We start from the raw sequence: 13,277 nt of genomic DNA on the forward strand, positions 1-13,277 counted from the left end.
TTCCATTTAATGGACCAATTTCTGCTATAAGCCTGCAAGTTTTTGCACAGACGGGGGAGGGGGTTTTTGGCAGGAAAATTGACCCTCTTTTATTGTTATTTAAATCTAAATAAGTAAATAATCACCACTATAGGTGTCCTCATGATTAGACTTACAATTGCAAATGATGACCATCCAATAGAAAAAACAAACCATAGACAAACAATGAATGAATTCAGCCAAGCAAAAAAAAAAAATCAAGTCAGCAGGACAGTCATTTAACATCCCCTCAGTAGCCTCCCAGAAACACACATTCAGGATTTTCCCCGAAGTCCTGTCAAATAAATAGCTTTTTGTGGGATAAAATCTTTATTTTCCCAAGGCCAAGCAACTGCCAGATTTGTCTGGCATAATACTAAGTGGTCATGCAAGAGGAAATGTTCATAAACCTTTGAAGCTCAGACAGGAGTGGATCTAATGAGGCCTAGTGACTATCTTGCTGGAATCTCAGCTGTATAAATTATTTAAAATAGCAAATGCAATAAGATCGGTTATGGTCTAAACAGGTGGTGAGTATGCATATGTGTGTGTAAATTAATCTGCTTTAAATAAATAAAATTTTGTTTTAAAAGCGTGTGTGTGTGTGTGTGTGTGTGTGTGTGTAAAATAACATCCCTAAAATACAAAGTCACAATACACTAAATGCAAAACCTTCTTATAAACACAGCCTGAGTGCATAAAAGGGCATGACCACACACTAATGTCGCAGATCTTTGTCTTTCCATTCTGAAACTTGGAAGAAAAAAATGTGCAAGATGCTTTTTGTGTAAATGAATTTTAATGCTAAGCTGCCACATGCAGCCTGTCAAGACTGTCGGGTGCAAAACCTGTCCCCAGAGGAGCCTAATTGGAAAATGCATAGCTCAAAGCATGCACAGAGAAGGGAGGGGAGGAAAAGTTAATTTGTCAAGGGCCTGATCCAGAACTTTTGAAGTCAATGGAAAGGTTCCTGTTGACTCCAGTGGGCTTTGGATCAGGCTTTAAATGTCTTGATCTTTATCATAAGGTTAAAACTGGAGGAGAACACTATGTATTTCCCCCTCTCTATATTACAGTAGCTGCAACTGAAATCAAATTAGGCAGTCATTTTTTGGAAAGACCTTAAATACCACTGCCTTCCCCCCACCCCCAAAAAAGCCCCAATCTTACAACTGCATGACCTCAAACCAGAACTTAAAATGACTGTTTTGGCTTCAGGAGTGATAGGCATATAGAACCAGCTCATAAATATGAAGCCAATGGCAATAATATAAGCTGATCTTCTAGCCCATAACGTACGTGTGTGTGTGTGTGTGTGTGTGTGTGTACGCGTACACACAGCTTCTGTCACCATAGTAATGGAAGAGGAAAAACTGAGCCTTTCTGATAACAAGAGCGTTTAGTTTGAAGTTAAAATATTTGTGTACCTGTTGATTAGTACCCAGTGCGGTAAAGTGTTGAGTGCAGTGCTTTTCTAGCATGGGACTGAGTCTATCCCAGTACAAAGTGGCTGCAAAGGAAGAGAGTTTGATGGTCCATCCATTTCACTTCCAAATATTGAGTCAATTCATGGTGCCACTTGAGCTCAGATTGAAGGAGCAAAGGAGGTTAAAGCAGCTGGATGCAGTTGCACCTGCAGGCAGCTAAATTACCTTGGGAAAGCTATGGGGCTGAAAGTCCCCTCTGATGCTTTTCCTATTGTTGCTTAAATTACAGAAGGTGCCCTGACGAGTTTGTGCATTTATTTTTGACTTGTGCAGTGTGTTGACTCATCAGGTCCATTAAATAAAATCAAGTAGGGCCTGGCCATTGCCAGTCTCTTTGTCTGCATTTGACAGAGCTAATTGTATAGGGTTGCCAGGCGTCTGGTTTTCACTCCCCGCATCCCCCCCGCCCCAGCTCTGAGCCTCCTCCTGCACCCCAAACCCTGCATCCCAACCCCTTGCCACAGCCTGGAGCCCTCTCCCACACCCCAAACCCTTCATCCCCAGAGCCTGCACCCCCAGCCAGAGCCCAACCCCCTGCCCCAGCCTGGTGAAAGTGAGTGAGGGTGGGGGAGAGCGAGCGATGGAGGAAGGGGGGGATGGAGAAGGGGTGGGGCTTCAGAGAAGGGGGCGGGGCCTCGGGGAAGGGCCAGGGGTGTTTGGTTTTTAGCCATTAGAAAGTTCACAACCCCATAATTGCACCCTTTTGGCACGTCTGTCCCACCACAGGTGATCAAGCAGCTGATGAAGAAAGAGTGCACCCTGGAGTTCTCCCGCGACCGCAAATCGATGTCTGTCTACTGCACTCCTGTAGGTTCCAGCCACACACCTGCTGGCAGCAAGATGTTTGTCAAGGTAACGGACATATGCTGCATTGCCTGGTGCAGGGGTCTCAGTGTGGGAGAACTTGTGATTGTTCCACACGCTGAGTGAGGGTGGGAAGGAGTTAGCGTATCCCTGGGATGCTGCAGGAATTGTTTCTGATCTCACTTTGGGAGCCTCTAGGTACTACTGTAATATTAATAGCAATAATCATCTTCTTCCTATGTGCACCTGTACAGTTCAGAGCAGGAATATGCTTTAATATTAAAAGCCATCATAATCCTCTTTAATAAAGAGGGTGGAACTTCAGTCCCTAGAATGAGCAACCATCTAGGAAATGCCAGCTCTGATGGAAGCTGTATGTGTTCAGTCCCCAAAGGGTGAACACACTAAGTTAAAAGTTCTGGATATCATTGTGGGCTTCAGGTTGTCCTAGATAGCAGAGTTCCTGAAAGTGCAGGGTAGTTGGATGGCTCGAGAGCAAGACACAGCTTGGAAAGCTTTATTTCAATGTTAGGAAAACCACTGCACTTCCCTCATGGTGGCTTGTGATCAGTTACCCAGCGTTTTGGGTTATCCAAGTTGTCTTTCCTCCCAGTCCCAACCTTATGGAAAAGCAAATGTCACTTGTCACCTGTCGGCTATTTTCCTAATGGCCTGGAGGGATTTCAGTTAGTGGACAAGATGATACGGTCAGGAGGGAGGGATAATTGGCTCATTGAAGCAATAATACAGCTGAGGTTTTGGGGTGGCTTGTTACAAGTGTCTTCACTATCAAAAGTTTATGAGGAATTAGAGTCCAACGGTGGACTCAAGCCCTATTGATCGTGCCTCCATCCAAATCTGAATTCAGTATTATGGTACCAGGGCAGGTAATTCAGAGAAACATGCAGGTCATTTAGGGGAAGTCTGCACAGGAAGCAGTAGCCTGGGTCAACAGACTCGGGCATGCAGGGCTTGAGCTGCCGCGCTCAAAATAGCCGGGCTGCAGCTCAGGCTCTGAAGCCCACCCCTGTCCTTAGGCTTCACAGCCTGTACGTGGCTATTTTTAGCACGGTAGCCTGAGCTCCATGAGTCCAAGGCTGTTGACCCAGGCTCTGAGACTTGCTGCCACAAGCTGTGGAGATGGTCCTTTAAAGACTAGACTGATTTCTCCCTCAGTCTGGATTCTTCGTTCTAGTGACTTAAACCGAGTCCATCTTACCAGCCATCCCCTTTCCCGGCACAGAACCTGTGGTGCTGGAGAACGGAAGCTTTCTGTGGGCCTCACCGTCTCTAAACGCTGACGAGAGAGTGCCACCTAGTGGAAGCTAAGGATATTGAGGAAGAACCTGTGCAGTGGGCTCATCAGACTATGGCTATACTACAGAGCTCACAAAAAGAACAGGAGGACTTGTGGCACCTTAGAGACTAACCAGTTTATTTGAGCATGAGCTTTCGTGAGCTACAGCTCGCTTCATCCGATGCGTACTGTGGAAACTGAGTGGCCCAGCGGCATCAATGCCACTGTAGCACTGGTAGTGGAGCCACTCTAAGCCGACGGGAGAGAATTACTCCAGCCCGCCAACAGAGCGCTGTCCACACCAGCGCTCAGGTCAGTGTAACTTACGTTGCTCAGGGGGTGGCTTATTCACACCCCCGAACGACCTCGCTTATATCGACATAAGCTATAGTGTGTACATCACCTTAGTTTCAGGATGGTGGTTTTGTGGTTTTGTCTCTTGAACATATTATCTCCTTTTCTGAGACAGTCTGCACTCCATGACGTGCTGTTTTCAGTGACTGCAGAATGCACTGAATACCCCAGGGGTTTAAAATGGGCTTTTGTTGATGGTTACGGAAGTTTTCACTTGGTTGTGTTTTGCTAGGAAGTTAGGTTGCGAGGAGGCATGTGTGAGTGACTCTTGTTCCTTTTGTTTCCAAGGGCGCCCCTGAAAGTGTGATTGAACGCTGCAACTATGTTCGTGTCGGCACCACACGGGTCCCCCTCACGCTCTCCACTAAGGAGAAGATCTTGTCCAAGATCCGGGAATGGGGGACTGGCATTGACACCCTGCGCTGCCTCGCTCTGGCCACCCGGGACACCCCCTGCAAGAAAGAGGAGATGCAGCTGGAAGACTCGACAAAGTTCATTAACTACGAGGTGAGGAAGTGTTAAAAGTGATCCCCGGGACAGGGCGTGGGGGCAATTTCTTGGGAAATAAAGGGTTTGCTCCAGGTCTCCTTCCCCTGGCACAGATGCTGACGGGAAGGGCTCTAAGAGCAGCTGCTTGGGAGGCAGAGTGGGAAGGATGCTCTGGAAATGCCAGGCTCCATGTGCCAGGGGTGCGCTGAACTCCAAGCTGGGGAGCCTTCTGTCTCCTTTCTGCTCATGTAAATTATTTTGCTTCCTAGTCCTGATCGTTGCCCCTCCAGGAACACACCGTGCTGGCTGCAAATGCATTGCCGCCTTCTGCTGAGTTTTCCCACCAACTTACAGATGTCCCATTGGAAGTTTCAACAGACTCGATGGTTCTGACTGGTCTCTGAGAGTTTCTACTGAAGAACCAAGTAGCCCAGTAGTTCTCTTGTAAACCATAGCTGCCAAGAACCATGTGACAGATGCTAGTCATGATGCATAGGCCCCAATTCAGCAAAACCACACTTAAACATGTTTAAGACCCATTGACTTGAAACCATTGACTCAAGTACATAAGAATGGCCATACCAATGGTCAGACCAATGGTCCATCCAGCCCAGTATGCTGTTTCTGATAGTGGCCACTGTCAGATGCTTTAAAGGGATTGAACAGGACAGTGCAATTTATAGAGTGATCCATCCCCTGTTGTCCAGTCGTAGCTTCTGGCAATCAGAAGTTTAGGAACACCCAGACCATGGGGTTGCATCCCTGACCATCTTGGCTAATAGCCACTGATGGATCTATCCTCCATGAACTTAGCTAATTCTTTTTTGAACCCAGTTATACTTTTGGCCTTCACAACATCCCCAGCAACGAGTTCCACCGGTTGACTGTACGTTGTGTGAAGAAGCACTTCCTTATGTTTGTTTTAAACCTGCAGCCTATTGAGCATGTGCGCATGTGCTTTGCTGAATCTAGGCCTTTATGCACTCCCAGGAAGCATGCAGATACTAAGGTGCTGGGCATGGCATAAGAACCTGAACAGAATGCAGTGAATAGCAACCCACTACAGTATGTTAACTGGAAGCTCCCTGAAGAAGAACAAATCAGGATTACAGCTGAATTATTTTAAATGGAGGGTGATACTCTTTCGGGCCTGTTTGTGCTCCCATTAGAGTTAGTGGAAGTTTTGCCATTGGCTGTAATGGAAACACGATCAGGGCATTAGAGAGGAAAACTTGCCAGCGTCTTTAGATTTTTCCTATGTGGGGTGAATTAAAAGCAGGGAGAACGACATGGCTCTGTCCCTGGAGGGGAGGTGCATAGTGAGTGTTAACATGTTTCTTCTTCTCTTGCCCTCAGACTAGCCTAACCTTCGTGGGCTGCGTGGGGATGCTGGACCCTCCCCGGAAGGAGGTGATGTCATCCATTGAGATGTGCAAGAAAGCTGGCATCCGGGTCATAATGATCACTGGGGACAACAAAGGCACAGCCGTGGCCATCTGCCGGAGGATTGGGATCTTCTCAGAGAAGGAGGATGTGACGGACAAGGCCTACACCGGCAGAGAGTTTGATGATCTCCCCCTGGAGACACAGCGGGAGGCTTGCCGTTCGGCCCGTTGCTTCGCCCGAGTCGAACCTGCTCACAAGTCCAAGATAGTCGAATACCTACAGTCCTTCCATGAGATTACAGCCATGGTGAGTTGTCTGCAGGGCCCCTCATGTGGGTTTACTCATATGAATCACTTTGTAAGCATCATCGTGACTGTCTAGAGCAGGGGATGGGAGTCAGGACTTCAAGGTCCCAGTCTGAGCTGTAGAGTAGGAGTGTTGCCCTGTGTGGATACAAAATTTGTATCCTTATCCGATCCGCAAATTTCTGCAGATATCCACAGATTTGCAGGGCCCTAGTGTTGTCCGTTGGTTTGGAGCAAGGGTCTGGGAGCCAGGACTTCTGGATCCTGTTCCTAGCTCTTCTACTTACTCTGTGTAGCCTGGAGGAACACACTTAAGTTTTCCATCTATACAATGGGCCATCATAATACATGCCTTCATTACAGAGCTGTTGTGAAGCCGAATGTGAGCAGAGCGCTTGGAAATGCACCACAGCAGTGCCAAGTGATGCTGTTTTAAGAACTACTCGATAGGTAGAAGTCCTGCCAACAAACACACATGAATTCATGTGACGCAGACTTGGTTTTCAGACTATGCCTGCACTCTGAGCTAGGGTGTGATTCCCAGCTCCTGTAGGCATACCCACCCTAGCTGTCATTGAGCTAGCGTGCTAAACAAAGTAGTGTAGCTGTGGTGGCACGGGCAGTGGCGAGTGGCAGCCATGCCAAGTACAAACCCTCTTGAGCCCTGTGGGTACATACGCGGCACCGTTGCCTGTGCTCCCATGACGACAGGACTATTTTTAGCCTGCTAGCTCTCATTGACTACATCTATGCAAGCTGGGATTCGCACCCCTAGCTCGTAGTGTAGACGTAGCCTTAGCTTCATGCCTAGGCCGTTTCCTTCTATAAAATGTCCTTTAATAAAACACCCATGCTTTTTCCAGACAGGAGATGGAGTGAATGATGCCCCAGCCCTGAAAAAGGCTGAGATTGGCATTGCCATGGGCTCTGGTACAGCCGTAGCAAAATCAGCAGCGGAGATGGTGCTGTCTGATGACAACTTCTCCACCATCGTATCTGCCGTTGAGGAGGGCAGAGCCATCTACAACAACATGAAGCAGTTCATCCGCTACCTCATCTCTTCTAATGTTGGAGAGGTTGTCTGGTAAGGGCTTCCAGTTCACACCTCACGCTAGGATAGTCGGAGGGATGAGAAATATCACCAGGACAGAAGTGTCCTTTCTGATTCTTGGAGCTATATCCCAGTTGGCGTAAATCAGATTAGCAATGGCGCTATGTTGATTTACATCCGCTGAGGATGTGAGCCTAGATAGCAGCACCACTTTAGGTCCTGCGCTCTCTGCCTCAGTTAAAAGTGGCACGGATACTTTCATTCATATTTCTACAAATTCAGCAGCTGCTACTGTAAAGCCAGCCTTTCCCTTGATGTGGTGTGGGAACCTCTGGCTATTTTACAGCATTTCCAATTTTGAGCACAATAAAGGAAGCACCATGAAACACTGCGATATGATCAAATACCATGGTGTGACAAATATGCTGATCCTTAAATGACAAGTGCTGTAGCTTGCTATAAGTGCATCATTATGCAACTCCAGCGTGGTGTTGATAGATTCCTGTGAGGATATTTGTGTCTGACGGGGTGAATGAGAGACTCCATTACAATGCTCACAGCTTCTTTTACTGTGAACAATTTCCTGAAAAAGGCTTTCAGAACAAATCACTGTGTTCTGCAGCAATCCTGGCCAGGTACTGATTGCTTGCAGAGTTAACTTTTGAACCCCCTATGTCAGAAATTCAGCAGGGACAACTGTGCTGGTGACAAAAAGCACATTGAACAGTTGAGATGCTATCTGATGGGCTCCTTATGCAAATTTACGAGTCTGGTCCCCAGTGGTGAGATGGGTTGAAACTGCAACATTCAGATCTGAGTTTCAAATTCTCTAGAGTTTGGAGGTGTTTGAATCTGGGGCTTTGGGATGAACTTCAAAATCCAAATCCAGGTGCGGATTTTGAACAGCACCAATGTTTAGAGGGCATTTGGACCCAGGGTTTTGGCTCACACTCCAATTGTACAAGTACAATCCTCTCTCTCCCTGGCATGTATCTAACCTAGAGTGGTTGTGTCTTTTTCACCTGAAGTATTTTCCTGACTGCAATCCTGGGCTTGCCTGAAGCTCTGATCCCAGTCCAGCTGCTCTGGGTGAACCTAGTGACAGACGGGCTACCTGCCACTGCTCTTGGATTCAACCCCCCTGACCTAGACATCATGGACAAACTTCCCCGCAACCCAAGAGAGCCCCTCATCAGTGGCTGGCTTTTCTTCCGCTACCTTGCCATTGGAGGTGAGACGCCCTGGCTAGAGATGTAGTGCCATGAATGGACAAAGTGCCGTGTATTACCTTGGCTTAAAACAACTGCTGACTAGTGTGTGTCCGGAGGGATGGGTCCATTGTGATCTCCAGTAATGAGGAGAGGCTTATTCACAGTGCAGAGAGATGTAGAGCTGCACAATATCCAGGGAAAATATATTCCTCATAACATAACATTCCTCATACAACCCAAAGTAGGCAACCCCTAAAGAATCCATCTCCTCTAAGATTCAGGGCACTGGAAGAGTGTAATCAGCTCAGTCAGACATCAGGCAATAGCTGAGAGATATTTTACCTTCAATAGTCCTGGGGTTGCTGTGGTGGGAGCAAGGGAACTTTCTGGTCCAATGACCGGGCCAGCTTGGGATTCTTGCAGTGTGCGCACTTGGCTGCCTCTGCTAGGAGCCATCTTTTTCTTCTGGCCAGGCTCCCAGTTTGAGCTACCCCAGTCCCCACCCATCCATTACCTATGGTTATCTTCGGCCTAGGTAGCAGCATGAGAAGGCATTGTGCATGGAGAGCAAAGGCGGGACAGAGAGCCCATAGCAGCTTTGGGATCACACAGAAGGCCAGAGTGCAGAAGGGGATGGGCAGGGAGCAGGAGGGTCCCCACCTCCTGGGGTGGGTGGATTTTTCTAGTGACTGTCGGGACAAAGGATGCAAATAGGAATGGTGGTCTAGTGGATTAGGCGCAGGATTGGAATTCAAGATACCTGGGTTCAATTCCTGGTTCAGCTACAGAACTCTTGTGTGATCTTGGACAAGTCACTTATTCTACCCTGTGCCACAGTTCCCCATCTGTAAAATGGGGCTATCGCTTCCCTTCCTCTTAATGACTGTGAGGTGCTCCGGTACTACAGTAAAGTACCTGCACAGACTGGGCAGAAGGGATCTTGTTTAAGAAAGGGCAGGGGGAGAGACCTTAGCAGGGTGCGAGGTGAAGCTGTGGCAATGCAAGATGGAGAGAGAGGAGGGAGACAGGCTCAGGTTCAAGTGTTTTCAGAATTCTTGCTCCAGGCTCCTAATGAGCTGGGATGGAATATGAGGAGTCCCTCTGTGTGCGTAGTGCGGGTTTAGAGGGTCAGAACAGTTCAGGTCTCTTTTCCCAATTTGCTGTTCTTCCTCTACCCAAATGAGCAGCGAGAGCCATAGCACAGAGTGGAATCTACAGGTTCACTGTCCAGCACAAGGCAGTGTAACCCTGAGGGCCAGAGGGCACTATACTAACAAATAACACAGCAAGCGAGAACCAAACAATGAATCTCGTGCTTACAGGGCTACACAACCTGCTCTCTCTTTGGTTGCAGTGTACGTTGGATTGGCAACTGTGGGAGCAGCTACCTGGTGGTTCTTGTATGATGCTGAAGGGCCGCAAGTTACCTTCTACCAGTTGGTAAGTTGTGGCAGGGAGGGAGAAGGGAAGATTATTTCACTCGAACACCACTGAAAACACTCTAATATCTAGGCTCCCCAGCAGGATCACCAGAGGATTTGTTTTCCTGCCAGTCCACCTCTTTTAAAAATTCAAAATTTTGAAAAACTTTGAAAAGTTTCCAAGTGCTAAAAGAAAATGTGTCAGCTGAAATAATGGCAAAAGCCCCCTCCCAGGTGAGATCCCACCTCCCATCAGCTGGTCAGCATAGTGGTGACTTTACCTAAAGAAACATCTCTCATGTATCCCCAGACCTGATGGCCCACTCCACCCACGTCACTGTGAGGAGTCAGAGACACATTTGTAGGGAGTGCAGCAGGAATTGCAGTTATTCCGCTTGATTGCTGCCACTCTGATCAGGTGGGGCGAAGGTATTTGGGGAAGGGGAAACTTTCCCATCGCTGCTTTAAGGCATCAGTTTTAGGCCCCTTAAATAAGCAAATCTCTTATTATTCTGTATGTTTCTACTGCATCTAGTGCCAGATTGGCTACTCTGGAGACTGATTATTGTTATTTGCATTGCAGTAACTCCTAGATGCTCCAACCAAGGTTAGGCCTCATTGTGCTAGGTGCTGTACAAACAGGAAGAGTCATTCCTTGCCCCAAGGATCTTTCATTCTATATAGAAAAGACATGCAAAGAGTGAGAGGGAAAGCAGAGGCACGGGGAGGGAAATAGCCTTGCCAAGCATGTGATAACTGGTGTAGAGCAAGGAATAGAAGCCATGTTTCCTCATTTCAGGTATTTTAATGCAAGTTGCAGAGGTAGATTTATTTTTTGTAATGGAGTCGCATGTTCACTTGGAAATAAACTGAAATAACTAATGAATCAAATTCACATAGACTACCTAGAAGCTGTCATATGATCACTTATTGACTTACTAGACGAGCTGGATTCAAACCTGAAGATGAATGGCTTCATATCCTCTTATCAATCCCCCCTGAGCCAAGAAATATTTAATAGAACCTTTGATAACTGAGGCTCAGATCGCACCAGCAATCTGCCACTTCTGCCTGTTCATGCCTGTTACTGTTTCTTCTGCCAGAGGAACTTCATGAGATGCACAGAGGACAACCCCGTCTTTGAAGGCATTGACTGCAAAATCTTTGAGTCCCGTTACCCAACCACTATGGCTCTGTCGGTGCTAGTGACGATTGAGATGTGCAATGCTCTCAACAGGTACAGTACGTATGGGAATATCAGATAAAGCATTCTGCCCTGAATAATGTTTGAACCAAGCAAACATGTTACTGTCATTAGAGATGGCAATGTGAATACATTTGGATCTCTTAGTGGACATTTTGGTCATATTAGCAAGCCAGTAATATCTGGATCCAGATCCAAAACCTTTCCGGGCTAAGGGTCAAGCTTGGATCTGACAATGCTGAAATCTCACTGACCCTTCTGGTAAAATCTGGAGCCAGAACCAGCAAATAGTTCCCTTTGCAATTTTGGCTCTGATCCCACAGATGGATCAGGACTTCAGGCTGGAGGTTCTGGTATTGGCTTTCACAATGAGTAATATTTTGGTGCTGTATGTGTACCTATCCAATGAGTTTGGGAATCTGATACTGAAGGAATAGCATGACATCAGCTATTCGCAGGCTGACCTGAAGAAGAGCTCTGCATAAGCTTGAAAGCTTGTCAATCTCACCTAGAAAAGTTGGTCCAATAAAAGATATTAGCTCACCCACCTTGTGTCTCCATCTGAATAGAGAGATATTGCATGAAATTCACTTAAGAATATTTATTTCCAGAGCCTAACAAGCCTGGAAGGAGAATAATGTATGGTAATAGTTAAGTAATCCTTTTTCCTGGAGGAGGCTTTTATGCAGAGATCTAGCAACATATTTCTACTGATTAGGAGGGCTTAGGGATATACTGATTGACCCAAATTATACTTGTGAGGACAGGGGGTTATTTAGTAGGTGATTTGATCTAACCTCTGTCCTCTCGCTCTTGCAGTGTGTCTGAAAACCAGTCACTGCTGAGGATGCCACCATGGCTCAACATCTGGCTGCTGGGGACAATTGTCATGTCCATGGCACTGCACTTCGTGATTCTCCACGTGAAGCCTATGCCTGTAAGTGATGCAGCTAGCACAACACGCAGCTGGTAGGGTTGTTCTTTTGACAGGGAAACTCCATTGTATGCTTTACTTCTCAAGTCTTTGCTCATTTTCAGTGGGACTTCCCTGCCCAAAAGGTTTCCACAATTGAGCCTTGTGATTCAGAAAGATATGGGACTGGGAGTTAGGAGTCGTGGGTTCTAGTCTCAGGTCGGCCACAGAATTGCAGTCCGACCTTCAGCAGTTACTTCCCCTGTTTGTTCCTCACTTTCTCCATCTGTAAAGTGAATGTAATGTAATGATACTTATTGTCCCTTGCCAAGTTCCATGTCATTATCTGTACAAGCTTTAACGAAGTCCCTCTCTTCTGCGCATGTGATATGATCCAGAAGGCCTGGTCCCTTGCACATCTCTTACCACAGTGCACATCCATACAAACAGAAATGGGTCTGATTTTTGTCTCTCTCCCCCCTTCCCTATTAATAAGTATATTGAACTGTTCCTACCTTGCAGCTGATCTTCCAGGTGACCCCCCTGAGCTGGCCGCAGTGGGTGGTCGTGTTGAAAATTTCCTTGCCTGTTATCCTGCTCGATGAAGGACTCAAGTACCTTTCCCGCAACCACCTAGAGGGTGAGCACACTCTGCAAAGTAACTGCTGACTAATTTCTGTACCATGGCTCTTGCTTTGTGCAGCTTTGTGCTTTCAGGCATGTGTCATTTAGCATCTCTGCTGAAGTTACGATTGGCCCATGCACATGCAGTCATACTTACTTTTCCTCCATTGTGGTTGTAACGGGTTGCCGACTCACCACCGCGGCGCCTCCTGCTGGTTGCTCCGGGAATTAGTTCTGTCCTAGCCGTGGAGCGCCCTCTGTGGGTGGTGTCCTGCCCATTGCCTGCTCTGCTGTACTGTCTGGCACCCGCGTTGCTCCTTGGCTTGCGGCGTCCTCTTCTGGACACAGCCCTCTGGCTGTGCCCCACTCGGATACCTCCCAGAGGTATCCGCAGTCCTCAGTCTGCACCTGCCCTCATGGCCAACTGCAGCCCCAAAGTCTAGCCCCTTGCCTCAGGGCAAGCTACAATCTATATCAGGCCACGCTCCTCCCATTGAATGTTTCCATTGACTTCAGTGGGAATTGGATCAACCCTCTTTAAAAATCTGTTTCTTCCAAGAATTCTTCTTGCCTTGTTCTTTTGACTCTTTCTCCTCCAAATGATGGTTCTGTCCTGTTTGCTCTCTCTACGGTATGACCAAAAGGTGCTGAGCACCTGAAACTTTGATTAACTTCAGTGGGAGTTGCAGATGCTCATCACCTCTCTGAATATG

General features: G+C 47.2%; 1 protein-coding gene across 2 annotated transcripts in view; it reads left to right on the forward strand.

The window, feature by feature from the left end:
- The window catches only part of ATP2A3 (ATPase sarcoplasmic/endoplasmic reticulum Ca2+ transporting 3), a 136,314-nt gene that overhangs the window by 106,028 nt on the left and 17,009 nt on the right, over positions 1-13,277 (forward strand). For both annotated transcript variants that reach the window (XM_077836373.1, XM_077836374.1), the window contains exons 12-20: positions 2,232-2,357; positions 4,249-4,467; positions 5,806-6,141; positions 7,004-7,224; positions 8,220-8,422; positions 9,757-9,842; positions 10,927-11,060; positions 11,847-11,964; positions 12,463-12,580. In XM_077836373.1, the coding sequence (XP_077692499.1) occupies positions 2,232-2,357; positions 4,249-4,467; positions 5,806-6,141; positions 7,004-7,224; positions 8,220-8,422; positions 9,757-9,842; positions 10,927-11,060; positions 11,847-11,964; positions 12,463-12,580 (1,561 nt within the window). The remainder of the gene's footprint in view (positions 1-2,231; positions 2,358-4,248; positions 4,468-5,805; positions 6,142-7,003; positions 7,225-8,219; positions 8,423-9,756; positions 9,843-10,926; positions 11,061-11,846; positions 11,965-12,462; positions 12,581-13,277) is intronic.

The sequence above is a fragment of the Eretmochelys imbricata genome, chromosome 17 (genome assembly GCF_965152235.1).
Source record: "Eretmochelys imbricata isolate rEreImb1 chromosome 17, rEreImb1.hap1, whole genome shotgun sequence".
NCBI lineage: Eukaryota > Metazoa > Chordata > Testudines > Cheloniidae > Eretmochelys > Eretmochelys imbricata.